Below are 13,833 nucleotides of genomic sequence, written 5' to 3'. Positions count from 1 at the left end.
AAGCAGAAATGGGAACACATTATTTTAGTGCTGCCCTTGGTGCCTCTGCTTTCTGGGGAGAAGGACACCTGGACTCAGCACAGCACCATGCAGGGAGAGCAGCAAGGGCCGGATGCCCTTGATGGCGAGCCCTGGAGAGCTGCTGCTGCAGCCCAGCAGCAATGCAAGGTTAGCAGGGCTGATGGGAAAAAACCCCAGTGTTTTGGCTTTCGTGAGTCTTTCAAGGATGGAGGGACAGGCAGAAGTGAGGGGAAGAGTGTCCTAATCGCTTGTAAAAATGGGACTTCTCTCAGGCTGCTATACTGAGGGAAGGGCCTCTCCCAGACACATCCCCAAAGTACCTCTCGCCTTGCTCCAGAATCTTGTCTTCCAAACAGTCATCAGCTTTTTGGGGCTCTGAATCCAGTCCTTGCAGAAAGAAGCAAGCGCCTGCAGCAATCACAACAGATCAAAGGGAAGGGTGGGAGTTGGAGCCCACAATTTCCTTCTGCTCCAACTAAATGAGGAATTGAATTAACCTGTTAGTGAGCTGAGCAGACACTGCCCTGACCCACTTTGCCTCTTCAGTGGAGCCACGTTTAACCCAAAAATGCATCGGCCACAGTGGCTCCCAGGGGCTGCCTCTCCCCACTTTGCCAGACCAGTCTCAGCTGTGACTCTCTACCAGAGGATGATGCTCGAAACTCCAGGTGCTGTCACCTGGCTTTCCTTCCTCCCCATTGAATAATAGAGAGAAAGAGAGCATTTTGCTCTTTGGTGGTTTTGGGCACATTTTGGGGTTCCCTCGGCTTGTGACAGATCTTCCATGTTTGAGAAGGGATCTGCTTGGAGATACAGCACAGATCTTAGCAAAAAGGACACACTGTGGGTTTTCCCCTGTCATTTTTGGGGATACAGCTGTTGGGAAACAGAGATTACTGCAGAAATTACACTCTCCCACTCACTCCTCTCACAGAGCTGTTTAGAAATGACAGAAACAGCAGGTGCCCTGTGGACAGTAATGGACTCATTGTTTCTCTTTCCACCCTACAAATGCTTTCTGGTTCGTTGGGAAAGGGAGAGTTTGCAGGTGGGAGGCAGGCTTAGGAACTGCCTGATGCTTTGGAGAGAGATTGCTCTTTTGCACTGTTTTTCCCATCAAAATAAAACAACCCCCCACTCACGCTGTAAGCACTACTACAACCAAAGTTGTGCTACACAGAAGCAAACACCATTTCTCTCTGGCTTCCAGGACAGGCTATGACTGCTGTTTGCCTGAGAAATTGGTTCGGGTCCCCACAACTTCCCTCTTTCTCCTCCCTCTTTTCCAAGCCAGTGGTGTTTCTGTACCTTGGGGAGGAGGCCCCTCAGTGGCAGGATGTTGCTCTCTGCAGCTTCAGATGACAATGATGGAATGGCTCAGCACTGTGGGACAGACCCTGACTGTGGTGTCTTTGACACTTCCAATGAGAAGGTGCTGGGATCTAAGCAGCCCCCCAGATCCTGCTACTGCTTCTAATTGTTTCTGTACCCAGGTGCCATCATCCTTGCCAGGACATTGGAGGTGCAGAATCCACAGGGTTTGTACAGAGAGGTGATTTGTCATAGTCTCCTCTGGGATTTCCTCCTGCCCCCAACAGCAATGGTGGTTTGTCCCTCAGGCTTTATTGTGGAGTGGGCTAGGGGAGCTGCCACTGGGAAGGTTGCCAGCTCAGCTGTCACCAGAGGTGGACTGCAGCCACTGCATCCCATGACCCTGACACCTCAGCTCACCTGGTAATGACAAATATGGCAATGACCTACCCCAGGGTGGAGGTCACAACAGCCTATTTCCCTGGGGCAGCAGTGGGCACAGGACCCACTCCTGTGGGTCCTTCCTCTCCCACCTAATACCCCTCCCTCAGGACAGGGATGAGGTGGAAGATGCAAAGACAACTTAACCCAAACAATTCTGCTTCTCCACCTCCTCCCCATCCTGTATCCATGCCTTTGCCCCACATCTCCAGGCTCCTGGGACCTTGCTGCAATGCTGAGGGGCTATAACCCCTGCATCAGCAGCTCTGCACAGCTCCAGTGACTGAGTGCTGCACCTGCACTTCAGCCTCCCTCCTGCTACTCCTGCAAGCAGTGCCATCCATCTTCTCATCTCAGGACTTGCCCTGCAATCCATCACCAACTGCCTGAGCACATTATGCTTCACTTCTTCAGCCAGTGGTCAAGGGAGGCAGCTGGGACCAAGCAGTCACTCTGTTGGACCCCAGACACCCTCACACCTTGGCTCTGGGGGCTGTGCTGCAGGGCTGGAACTTTGCTCAATCAACGTCTCCAAAGACTGACAAGGTCTGTGGAGCTGTCTAGTACTATGGGCACCACCTGAGATCCTTGGGGTTGCAAGCTGTGGCAGATGGAACATTCTGAATATCACCACACTGGACCACAGTCAACTAAATCCATCCTTGTTGCCATGTCCTGGCTAGTATCCCCAGAGCTGCAGTATGGGTTATACACTGCCAGGAGGGAGTGTGGTGCCCTCTCTTTTTGTCAGGGCAGTGGGGAGGCTGGGAGTGCCCAGCAACCAGCACAGGGGCACAGACACGTGAGAGAGGATGGAGCCAGATTTTGTCCAGCAATTGAATGGTTTTGCCTGAGACTGTAAAATTGTGAGACTGAAGTCTATTCCTTACTCTTGGATTTTTGAGTTTCTCTCCCATTCTGTGATTGTTTCCATTCTTGACAAAAGAGCTTTTGCCAGCAGCAGCCCTGCATCCCAGAGCCTGCACTCCCTGTGCTGTTCCCCTGCAAACTCTACCCAGCAGCAAGACAGGGCACGGCTTTGCTGTACAGCCCTCCCGGACAGCATCGCAGCTGCTCTCCTGAGCCCACATGCCCATAGCTCCACTCACCTCCTTCCCTGGCTGCCAGACCCCCTAGAACAGCTCTAGCCCTGCTGTCCTCTGTGTCAATAGACATGTGCAAACACTGGGGGAGAAGTGGGCAAACATGCACTGTTCTGCAACATGAGTATGGTAGAGAAATACAACAGCATTTGCTCTGACTGATCCAGCATAAAAGTGACAGCAGGGAAATCCCAATGCTTCCACCTTTGAGATTTCCACAATAACACTTCCTGTGCCAGTGGTGTGGCAGGGATCTGCCTGTGGGGGAAGAGGTGGCATTGCTGTTCCAGAGCTCCTAGACATTTGACCCATGCTAACCTGGTATCACAGACATATTAACTAAGGAAAAAAAAAGATTTTGTAAGGCTAAAAAAAATCACAACTTCTCATGATATATCACACACATCAAAAAATAAATTCTGATAAATATGTGGTTTAAAGTGAGTCAGTAGTAATAGGTGCTACAAATTTAAATTTAAATACCTTACTGCACACTCAGTACATAGCTATGCAGAATTATGAAGCACTTTGGGTTAACATGCATTTAGTTCAATGCACCAGTATATAGTTTGCATTGAATTGCTGCATTTCTGTGTGCATGCTAATATTAAACATGCATCTGTACCTTGACTGTGTATATACCAGCAGATATTCAGCTGCTAATGCTGATCTAGAGCTTTCAATGACCCTAAATCAATATTTTTTGAGAAGCACCCAATGACCAAAGGGTGGCCAGGTCCTGCTGGCTCCTGTTCATGGATTTCTGCTGTTTTGGAAGAGCAGGAAAGGATAAACAGTCTTGGCTCTCAGATGATGATTTCTAGGGTGACTTGACACCGGCCATCAGTGCAGACAACTATCACCTGGTTACCAGGGTTGGGCAGAGCTAAAAGTGAAGCTCTGCTGCTCTCATGGCACATCCTATGGGACTGGCTCACCCATATCCCTTTGAGCAGCAACTTCCCGGGCACAGACCTCTCAGCTCCTGCCACTCAGCTACTGGATCCTGGCTCCCACTTAGCTCCAAGGTGCCAGGGAGTGACCAATATCATGTGAAGAGTGGAGTCCTCTAGGGATGTCACATTCTCCTCACTGCCTATTGTCACTGCAGCAGCCGGGGGAAAGGCCACACCATGTGCACCTCCCTGGCATCTTGCTGATGCTTGATTCCCTCAAGAGTTTTGTTTAGGCTGATGTGAAAGCTTTACACTTCCTCTCCAGGGACCACTTTGCAGCCTCAGACCTGGGATTACCAGGCAGCTTCTCACCCACTTTTACCCCTTTGTCTCTAACTTCATCCCTCTTCTCCTTCCTCCCCTGAGTTTTTGCATCCTGCTACCCTGGCTCCATCTAGTCACAGAATCACAGAATATGCTGAGTTGGAAGGGACCCATAAGGGTCATTGAGTCCAACTTCTGGCCCTGCACAGGACCATCTGCAAGAGTCACACCATGTGCCCAAGAGTATTGTCCAAATGCCTCTTGAACTCTGTCAGGCTTGGTGCTGTGACCACTTCCCAGGGGAGCCTGTTCCAGTGCATGACCACATTCTGGGGAAAGAACCTTTTTCTAATATCCAACCTAAACCTCCCCTGACACAACTTCAGGCCATTCCCTCTGGTCCTGTCCCTGGTCCCCACAGAGAAGAGATCAGTGCCTGCCCCTCCTCTTCCCCTCACGAGGAAGCTGTAACTGCAATGAGGTCTCCCCTCAGTCTCCTACAGGCTGAACAGACCAAGTGACCTCAGACACTCCTCATACTGCTTCCCCTCAAGGCCCTTCACCAGCTTCGTTGCCCTTCTTTGGATGCTCTGCAGCAGTCTGAAAGTCGACATGAGCCTCTTTTACTCTTTCTTCACTTACAAGCTTTTCAGTCTGTTCTCCTATTTTTCTACAAACTGTCCCAGTCTGTTTCAGCCTCTGGCAAACACCATAGGCTGGATGTGGTGCCCCAGGACGCTGCTGGGGCTCTCTAGAGGTGCATATTGCCCATTGATTGCCTCAGCCATGCCAAGGAAATGCCCACCCTCAAATCCTACTCTCAGTTTAAATCTGCATCCATATGGACCCACTATTCTTCTACTCCTGCTCCCAAGCAAGACAGGGAGAATGGCCGTCAAGTTGTAACTTCTTGTGCTTCACCCTACCCTTCCTCTGGCAGGTGGATACTGAGGTTCCCCATACATCTCACAGTCCTGAGAACTGGATCTGGTGCCCTCTGCACCCTCTGAGTACCCTTTGAGCCACTGAGAAGAAGAAACCCACAGATGCCAAGGATTCCTCTATCCCTGGACTTTTACATGACCTGACTGGATAAAGCCCTGAGCAACCCAGTTTGGCCCCATAGCTGACTGTGCTTTGAGGAAGAGATTGGGTTTCAGACCTCATGAGTCCCTGTGAGGTTTTTTGTGGCCTTAACCCCCTGCCACACACACTTCAGAGGTGTCCCCAGACCTTGCCCAAGCTGTAGGAGCTAAACTCTGCCCAGGCTCAGGTTGGTGGCAGCAGAATCTTTGAAGCTTTCCTCTAGCAGCCAAAAGCAGCCACTCATGCCATCTTCCTCCTCCATGCCTTTACCCACTCCTGGTGTGTGAGCAGGGTCTCCTTGTTTCGCACACCCCCAAGCCTTCCTCCTTACTGCATCCCTGAGCAAGCCTCTCTCGCCCTGCTAGTGCCATACTCAGACCATGGTGCTGAGTGAGAGCTGGTTTGGCAGAGATGGAAGGCACACACTGTCTGCTGGGGAAGTGAAATAAATGAGCAGAAAATGCAACAAAGCCTTTGTCACTTCTTTATGGTTGACAAATTAGTTTTGCATTAAGTTTTCAATGTGCCTGGTTTGTCTGCTTGGAGTGTGTGGCAGGAGCAGGCAGCACAGCAGGGAGAGGGCAGAGCAGTGGGGGCAGCAGGGACAGGTGAATCCTGCTGAAGCTGCTGGCACCTGTGCATGTTGGATGCAACCCCACTGACAGATGGCTCAGGCTGCTCCAACTCTGGGAGAATGCAATGAGTCTTCTTGCCTGTTGGCCCCAGGGCTCTGACTTCTGCTTCAGGGGAGGAGGAAGAGGGAACAGGTTTCCAGTGGCCACTGGGCAATACACATGTCCTCCCAGAGCACCAGAATGTCCATCGGGGTCCAGTCAGACACCTGGTTTTGCCACAACCATGACCCTTTGCAGTGCAGGGCACCTTCCCTGTTCCACCTCTTTAGCTGGCAAAGATGGCAGGTACAGTTCATCCCCACTGAATGCCTGAAATCCCTTCCTAGTTCTCCTCTGCCTCTCCAAAGGCTACAGATCAGCAGAAACTCTGATTCTGCAGACACCATGATGGTCTCTGATTCCATCCTCAGGAAGTCACAGGAGGACTCTCTGGGTCCAGAGTAGTGTGTGAGCAGGTAAAAGCCATAGTGAAATGAGATAGCATCCAGTGAATTCTTGGAAAAGGCAGATTCATCAAACCCAAATTATTCCCCCTTTGTTCCCATTAAATTGTTGCCAGTTCTGGACCAGCTCTGGAGGCGGGGTGGGGGGGTGGATAATAGAAGAGGCATAGCCAGCTCACTGGAGGCTGTTTAAACTACAGCAGACCTGGAGCTGCTGTAGTTTACACTGGGGACTAAATATAAACCCTTTATCTAACTATATTTAGGAATTTTAGGTGTCTCCTTGCTTGGAGAGGTTAGCAGGGTGAATGTTTTCAAAGGGAAGTGAAGAGATGGCAAAAAGCAACATCCCTAGCTGGGAGCAAAGAGCAGCTTTTGTGGAAGTCATGCAAAGAGAAATCAATATAGCTCTAAAACAGGCACAACAGAAGAATAAATGGAAAAAGCAAGTGGCCCACCACATAAAACCAGAAAGTGCAAGTAAGGAGCTACACAGCTGTCTGGGACAGTGGGAGAAGCCACTGAGGAAGAACAAGAATAGAGTCAAAGCCTGAAATATGTGTGACTACAAAAAGGCTCAAGACATCATACTTTCAGTATCAAGTCTCCACACTCTCTACAGAGGTTTTCTGCAAGTCTGTCTGGGAGCCAGCAAGGCCCCCATGCCCCAGCTGACCTCTTGTACTAGTGCATCCTGCTCTATGTGTGACCCTTTTTTCTCTCTGACTCTACTACAAGTCATCTAACCACACTTCCCAGGGAAGGATCAGGCCCTGAGGCAGTCCTCAGACATGTTGCTGGCTGCTGTGAGAACAGTGCACAAACAGAATCTATGTTGCCATTCACTTTTGCAGGCATGAACCTTTCTCATGGGCATCTTGTGGAGGAGTCCGGCAGAGCCCGTGAAGAGTGCAGGGGCCCTGGCTAACACATGCTGCCTGCTCACTGTTTTGACCCAAGAGGATCTAGGGCATCTTCTTGCCCTCCTCTTGGGACACCAGGCAGTGTCCTTGTCCTATCCAGTGTCCTTGCCTGCTCTTGTCACCGTGCTGGGTCAGCAGCCTGAGAATCATCTCCAGTGTTACGCCTGGAGGAGAAGCAGCACCAACATGCAAGCTCAGCAGAAGAGGTATCCTGTGGGAACAAAACCTGCTTCTCTGTCACCCCTCCAGCAGAACCAGCAGGGCAGCCAGTGCTGGAGGCTGAAAGGCCAAGAGCATAGGCAAGCCCTGAGCAAGGACAGGGAAGCAGGAGGCAGCAAGAGGGCTTGGGGAGCTGGATGGACTTGGAAAGCACCCCCTGACTCTGTAGCATAGAGCTAATCCATGATTTTGATGCTCAGATACTGACAGCAGTAGCCACAGGTACACAAGCAGGAAGCCTGCAGCAAAACCCACTATGGACACCAGCCAGCATGCCACCACAGCCATGGTACTGTGGACTCCTTGGCTGTCTGGTGCCCACCCTCTGCTTTCACATGGCCCCTGCGTACCACATGGGACAATCTAGAACTCCCTTTTGGTATCTTGAACAAAGTCCTGAACCTCCATACTCTTCCCCGCCCTGGTTAGCAGGGGAAGCCCATGTATACCAAGCAACTTTCACAGCCAGGAACAGAGCGAGCTGCAACACCAGACCGGCATAGTCAGGGTGGGATATGCCCTGGGTTTGCACACCAAATCCTGTGGTCCCTGAGCCTGCTGTCTGCAGCCTGCTGATCCCCACTGCCGTGCTTGCAGGCAGGGCTCCCATGACTGGACTGGCTGCTGCTCCCTCAAAGGGCTCATTGTTGGCAGGGGTGGAGTCACGCACACAGGCGGCATTGATGGTGGTGGGCGCCCCATGCTCCTGGCTGATGCAGGGGCCAACCTGGCCAGTGTCTGGCCACTGGCACCCCAACCTCACAGGCCTCCATAAAAAGGCTGGTTTGTAATGCTGCCCACAGCCAGGAGCTGCAGGAGGATGAGAGCAGCCTCTACACTTATTCCCCTACCCCCACCTCTACCAGCCTCACTACCCAGGCACAGCATCATGTCTTTTTGGCTTCCCCCTTACTTTGTTGCCCATGCCCAGCCCCTCAACGTGATGTTGCAGTTTTGCTCAGCAAGGCCATGGCCACTCCAGCGTTCCTCAAAACATCTGATGGATTGTCCCCATGCTGTCTGCTCCCCCTCTTCTTGGGACAGAGCTGAGTGGGATCCAGCCTGGCTGGGGAGGGAACAGTGGCAGGACTCCAGGTCTCCCTGGCCCTTGGAAGCTCCTACAGCACCAGTACACACACAAATCAGAGGAAGGAAGGATGTCTGCTCAGGGAAGTTGGCCTCAAGGCTTCCGGCACCTGCAGAGGGCTGGGCTGAGCTGTACTTTGAAAGGGGTAGCAAGGTGACAGAGACAGAGCCCCGCAGCCTCTCCCACCCCACTGCACCCTAGAGGCGTGCAAAAGGAGAAATAACTTCTATGGTGACCTGGCTGCATGATCTATTAGATAGCAAATGGCATTTTCTCACCCAGCCCTGAAGCCAGGATGCTTTTGTCAACTGCAGATATTAGGTGTTTCAGGACAGGGTGAAGCAGCAGCTCCCAACCTTTGCCAGCACCGACTGATCCAGTGGGGAGCAGGCTCATCTCCTCTGCTCCCTGCACGCTGGCAAGGAGTGGTGTGTGCCTGCCAGTGGGATGCCACAGTGTTTTGTGGAGAGGGCATGGAGCTGGAACTCAACAGGACTCACTGCATAAGGCTTCAGTGTACAGCTTTCTGCATCCTCTGAGCATCCTCTGAGACAGCAGGGCAGCAGGAGGAGACACGAAGTCCTTGGGGACCTATCCGTCCATAGATTGACAAAGAGATGCTTGATGTGCTTTCTGAGCTTGAAGTGGGAATGGCACTGTAAGGGTTAAATACACACAGACAATCTCAGGCACCAGGTTGTGGCCACAGCTTTAGAGACAATTTATTTGAGCAGTCGAGAACAGTGCAATACAGCTGGCTGAAAAGGCAGAAAATGGAAAACGGTTTTGGTGCTTTCTCATGCGCAGTAAAACCAGGCTGTGCTGTCCCCTGTGCTTTACCGCCTGTCTGGCCCTCCTGTGGGGGCTTCCAGGCATGTCTGTGAGAATGTTATCACTTGTAGGAAGGAACTTAACTTTGGGGCAGACAATATCACAGCACTCTGAATGATAAATGAATTTCTTCCCTTGTTGTTTTTACCCTGGCAGCAAAAGTTTCCTTGAGTGGACATTAAGCTCTTTGCCTCCTCACAATTTCTTCTGAAGGTCTTCTGCATCTACAGACACCAACTCATGTGCATCCTGGTTACGTGCAGGCTCCCATGGAGGCTTTGTGAACTTCAAGAAGTTTTGGATGAAATGAAAGACTCCACTGATGCCAAGATAATTCAAGGTTCTGCAGAAGCATGACAACCACATCAGAAGGGCTGGGAAGGTGGAGCAGATGCTGTGCATGCCAGTGATGTGGATCATACCTGGGTCTCCAACAGAGGCACAGCTCTGGGATGCCAGGAGTACCACTGTCCCGGACCCTCTGCCATAGCCCATTCCTCTTCAGGCTGGGGCTGGGGGCACCATCACCTTCTGCTTCTGCATGGCCAGGCAGGCAGTCCCTTCTTGTGCAAGCATCCTGCTCCCTTATGCTACTTTGGCAGCTGTGCCCCTCAACACGTGTCATCCCTCAAGCTGGGCAAGAGGAAAAAACACCTCAAGACAGAACTACAGCCCTACAGCAAACTTTGCTGTAGTCTCAAGCACTACAAACAGGATCCAGCAGCCTCTCCACTCTCCTTGGGACTGGCTGATTCCCCCCAAGATGCCTGTGCTCTGAGGGGATCTTTATCAGCTGTGGTGGTCATGTCCATACCAACCTCAGAGAAACTTAAAAAAACTCCAAAGCATTGCAAGTAACAATAAGAACAAACAGCACCACACACACTCTAAGACCTTGCATTCTTCTTTTTTCAAAATGGGGAATTAATCTGACTCAAAACACCAGGGTACTGGGATGGACCTGCTCTAAGGTCCATCAGAGCTTACTCCTTCCTCTATGACCAGCATCCCAGCCTTGGGCACTTAGCAAGGAGGGGCTCTCCTTTCACCCTACACACAGAACACATGGCATCCAGGCCCAGCAGGTGGAAGGCTGTTCCCAGTCTTACCCCTTGCAGAGGGTTTTAATGGAAATATTAGGGCTGGTATGGATGAGAGGCAAATGCAAGCTCATGTGTGTATGAACCAGGGGAAAAGCAGAACAGGGGCTAAAAGAAGGGCTGTACTCATAACCAAAGATGCATTTCCAGTTAGTCAAGCTGAGCACCAGCAAGTTCTGTTCTGATAAGCCCCAGGACAGATGCTGCTGTGTTAGCAGAAGACAGCAGCATTGTATTACTTCCTGTTAACCCAACAGGAACATAGTTGCAAAAGACAACTCTGAACAGACAGATAGTATCAGTTCAACAAACTAGTTCATGATTTCACAGCAGGAGGAACACAGGAATCACAGAGAGGACCCAGAAACCAGCATCCTTTGTTGGCTGGGCCACAGAGATCCTGAAGAACCCTTAGGGACACACAGCTGGGTGTTTGTACATAACAGACCATGAATGGGTAAAACCAACTTAGAGGTTTTGTATAACAAAGTCACCTTACCCTTCTGTTAGAACTTGCTTCATAATGCTATCATTGAATGACCCCCACTGTCTGGCTATGTACAGGACTTTTCAAGGCACACAAGTGTAAGAACACAGAGCACCTCACCCTGGCATGGTATGAAGGTGATGTTCATGGCTGGCTCTGATGGCCCTGTCATTTATTATGGGATCAAAGCAACCCATGTACCTGATACCACCAAAAAATCCTAGGGAATAATTTCTGAGGGCTTTTCTGCCTGTCTGAGGCAGCTGGGGGGGCTCTCTGGGGCTGGCACAGAGTCAGTGGCACAGGACCAGCTAGGAAGGCATGTGGGTTGCCCCAAAGACAAACTGCTTTTAAAGCAGGCTTTTAATCTCAGGTCTTCACCAACACTTTCACAAATTGCCCCTTTTTCACTGCAGGGAAACAAGGAGTATCTTAGTAAATATCTACCCAACTCCTTCATAAATTGACAATATGTGAATGTTGTTTATTAAAAATACCAGAAGCAGTGTTAAAGTTACTACTCTATTTCAAACTCCCAAGAAACTGGGACAACAAAAGATAAAGGCTGAGTAAAAGCACTGACTTGGGTACAGCATGATTTATGGGGATGTTCAACACCATGAAGCCCGATGTACTCTTTTAGAGAAGAAAACAAAAACACAGTCACATATGTGGAAGTTCAGTAGCTTTTGATACTGGCCTGGGCTCTCCATCAGCAGATGGTTTTCCTGTAGATCTCACCTCCAAGGGGGTGGGAACAGGCCTGGGAGGTATCACAGTATCAGAATATTCTGAGTTGAAAGGGACTTACAAGGACCATGGAGTCCAGCTCTTAGGTGAATGGCCCATACAGGGATGGAACCCATAACCTTGCTGTTATTAGCACTAGGCTCTAACCATCAGAGCTAATATCAGGATGATCATGGCCAGAGGCTGAGCAGCAAGGCTGGAAAACTTCACTGTGTCCCATTTATGTTATTTTCTGTGCTAGGAGTAGGGCAGACCCCAGGAGCTCGCAAGGTTCGACCTTTTTCTGGGAGGTTTCTTGGGAGTAAGATGGAAGGCTAAGACAGCCTTCAGTTCAGACTAGTGACAATGGTGTGCTGAGCCAGGATAGGATCCTCAGCTGAGATGAGTTAGCACAGCTGCTCTCACAGTCAGTCCTGAGATGCTTTCTGTGCTTGTGGGGTCTGTATTTTCAAGCAGACCTCAGGCAGGCTGGAGAGACTGGCAAGAATCATGAAGAACCCAGAAAACTGCTTTGTTGTGAGAGATGAAGAAGTTTAGTCTATTTAACTTCTCAGAGAGAAGGTTAAGAGGTGCCTTGATCATGATCTATTAATACCTACATAGGAGAAATAGTTCAGATATTAGATAGCTCTTCAATCTAATAGCAAAGACATAATGCAATCCAGTGACTGGAAGCCAAAACTCAGTGCCTCCAGACTAGATATAAGGGGCATGTTTCACTGTCAGGCTCATCAAGCTGTGGAACTACTCACCCACAGCAGTAAAGGCATCTCTCCTGAGACAAAGGTGTGCCAGCACCCTGCTGATGGCTCTGGTGAAAGAATTACTGGGTACAAGGCTGTAGCCTGTCACCCACAGGGACAGGGGTGAGCCCTCTCAAAGACTATTTGGCTCTTAAAATCTTGGATTTTACAAATGGATAGTTGATTGTGTTTGTTTTTGTATGGAGGAGGAGAATCTCACCACCACCACACCCCCCCCCCCAGCCAGCAATTTAAAACTGATCTGATGCTGTGAGTATGTCAAAGTGACTGCATAATATTGAGGCAGTTACTTTTGTCCTCATCCATTTCCTTTACCTTTTATAATGACTTGTTGTAGCTCTTGGGAGGGTAAACCGAAAAGGAAGAGGGAGTGAAAGGCTGGGGTATATAAACACATCCTTTGGGTACATTACCAGTCCTGCACATACAGAATTTATAAACTCCTCAAAAGAAGAGATTATAGCATGCACTGTTTATCACCACTTCTGAACTACAGAAGGATCAAGTATTTTGTTAAAGCTTTTACATGAATGCCGACGAGAAAGGACATTTTCTGAAAGTCAAGTGTCTCCAAAATATTCCAGTCTCTGTCTCTTAAGATCAAGGTATCAAAAAATCACTCTGAGAAATCTTGGCTGGCACTCCTACAGGGTTTAGAAATTATTTCAGTAACCCCACTGGGCTCTGGCAGATTTTAGAAACTCCTCGCAGGAAGGCTTGCACCCCACAGCCCTGCAAAGGGAGTCACAGGGCAGAGAAGAGGCAGCGGCAGCCCGTGCTTCATCGCAGCCCTCCCGCAGCTCCCACCCTGCTGCAATGCCCCAGCCATAGCCACGATGCTGCCGAGCAGCCGCCAGCGAGTGGAACAGCAGCTTTTCCTCTGTGACATACCTCTCCTTCCTCTGCGCATACTTGGCCTGTGGGGCAGAAAAGTTTTTATCATCTCGGCACTGAGAGATGTTTTCTTCCAGCATGGAAAGCCTCAGCCGGTCGGGAGGGTTCCTCCATTGCTGCCGGGAGCCAGCTGGAGCGGCATGCCGGCACTGCAGCCCCCGGGAGAGCCTCCTCTGCTCCTGCAGAAAAAAACGTAGCATGCAGGTGGGTTTACAAACACTACAGTACGATCTGAAACAGACTCTCAAAATGCCATGCTTAAGCACTCAAACAGTATTTTCTATTAGCCTGCCTTTAAATTTATGTGTCTTAATACATTGGTTTTTAGGTTAACGGCTTTTTGTAAGACGTACAAGGTACGTAATGTGGCCAGGTTACTGGCAGCATCGTAATTTTGCTCCCAACTGCATTCTGAGTGATTAGAACAGTAACCTTCCTATCACCTTAACAGTCACATTGATATTTTATAACACATATTCCCAAACAGATTATGTTGTTAGGGTAGATTTTTTTGTACT

General features: G+C 50.0%; 1 protein-coding gene across 1 annotated transcript in view; it reads right to left on the bottom strand.

Annotated features, from left to right (window-relative positions):
- CRY2 (cryptochrome circadian regulator 2) overlaps positions 1 to 13,463 on the bottom strand; it is an 83,255-nt gene extending 69,792 nt beyond the window's left edge. Inside the window, exon 1 of the mRNA XM_071558447.1 lies at positions 13,313 to 13,463. Within this exon, the coding sequence (XP_071414548.1) occupies positions 13,313 to 13,395 (83 nt within the window). The 5' untranslated portion in view covers positions 13,396 to 13,463. The remainder of the gene's footprint in view (positions 1 to 13,312) is intronic.
- Between the last annotated feature and the right edge of the window lie 370 nt (positions 13,464 to 13,833).

The sequence above is a fragment of the Pithys albifrons genome, chromosome 6 (genome assembly GCF_047495875.1).
Source record: "Pithys albifrons albifrons isolate INPA30051 chromosome 6, PitAlb_v1, whole genome shotgun sequence".
Taxonomy (NCBI): domain Eukaryota; kingdom Metazoa; phylum Chordata; class Aves; order Passeriformes; family Thamnophilidae; genus Pithys; species Pithys albifrons.
This window is presented reverse-complemented; position numbering and strand designations above follow the sequence as displayed.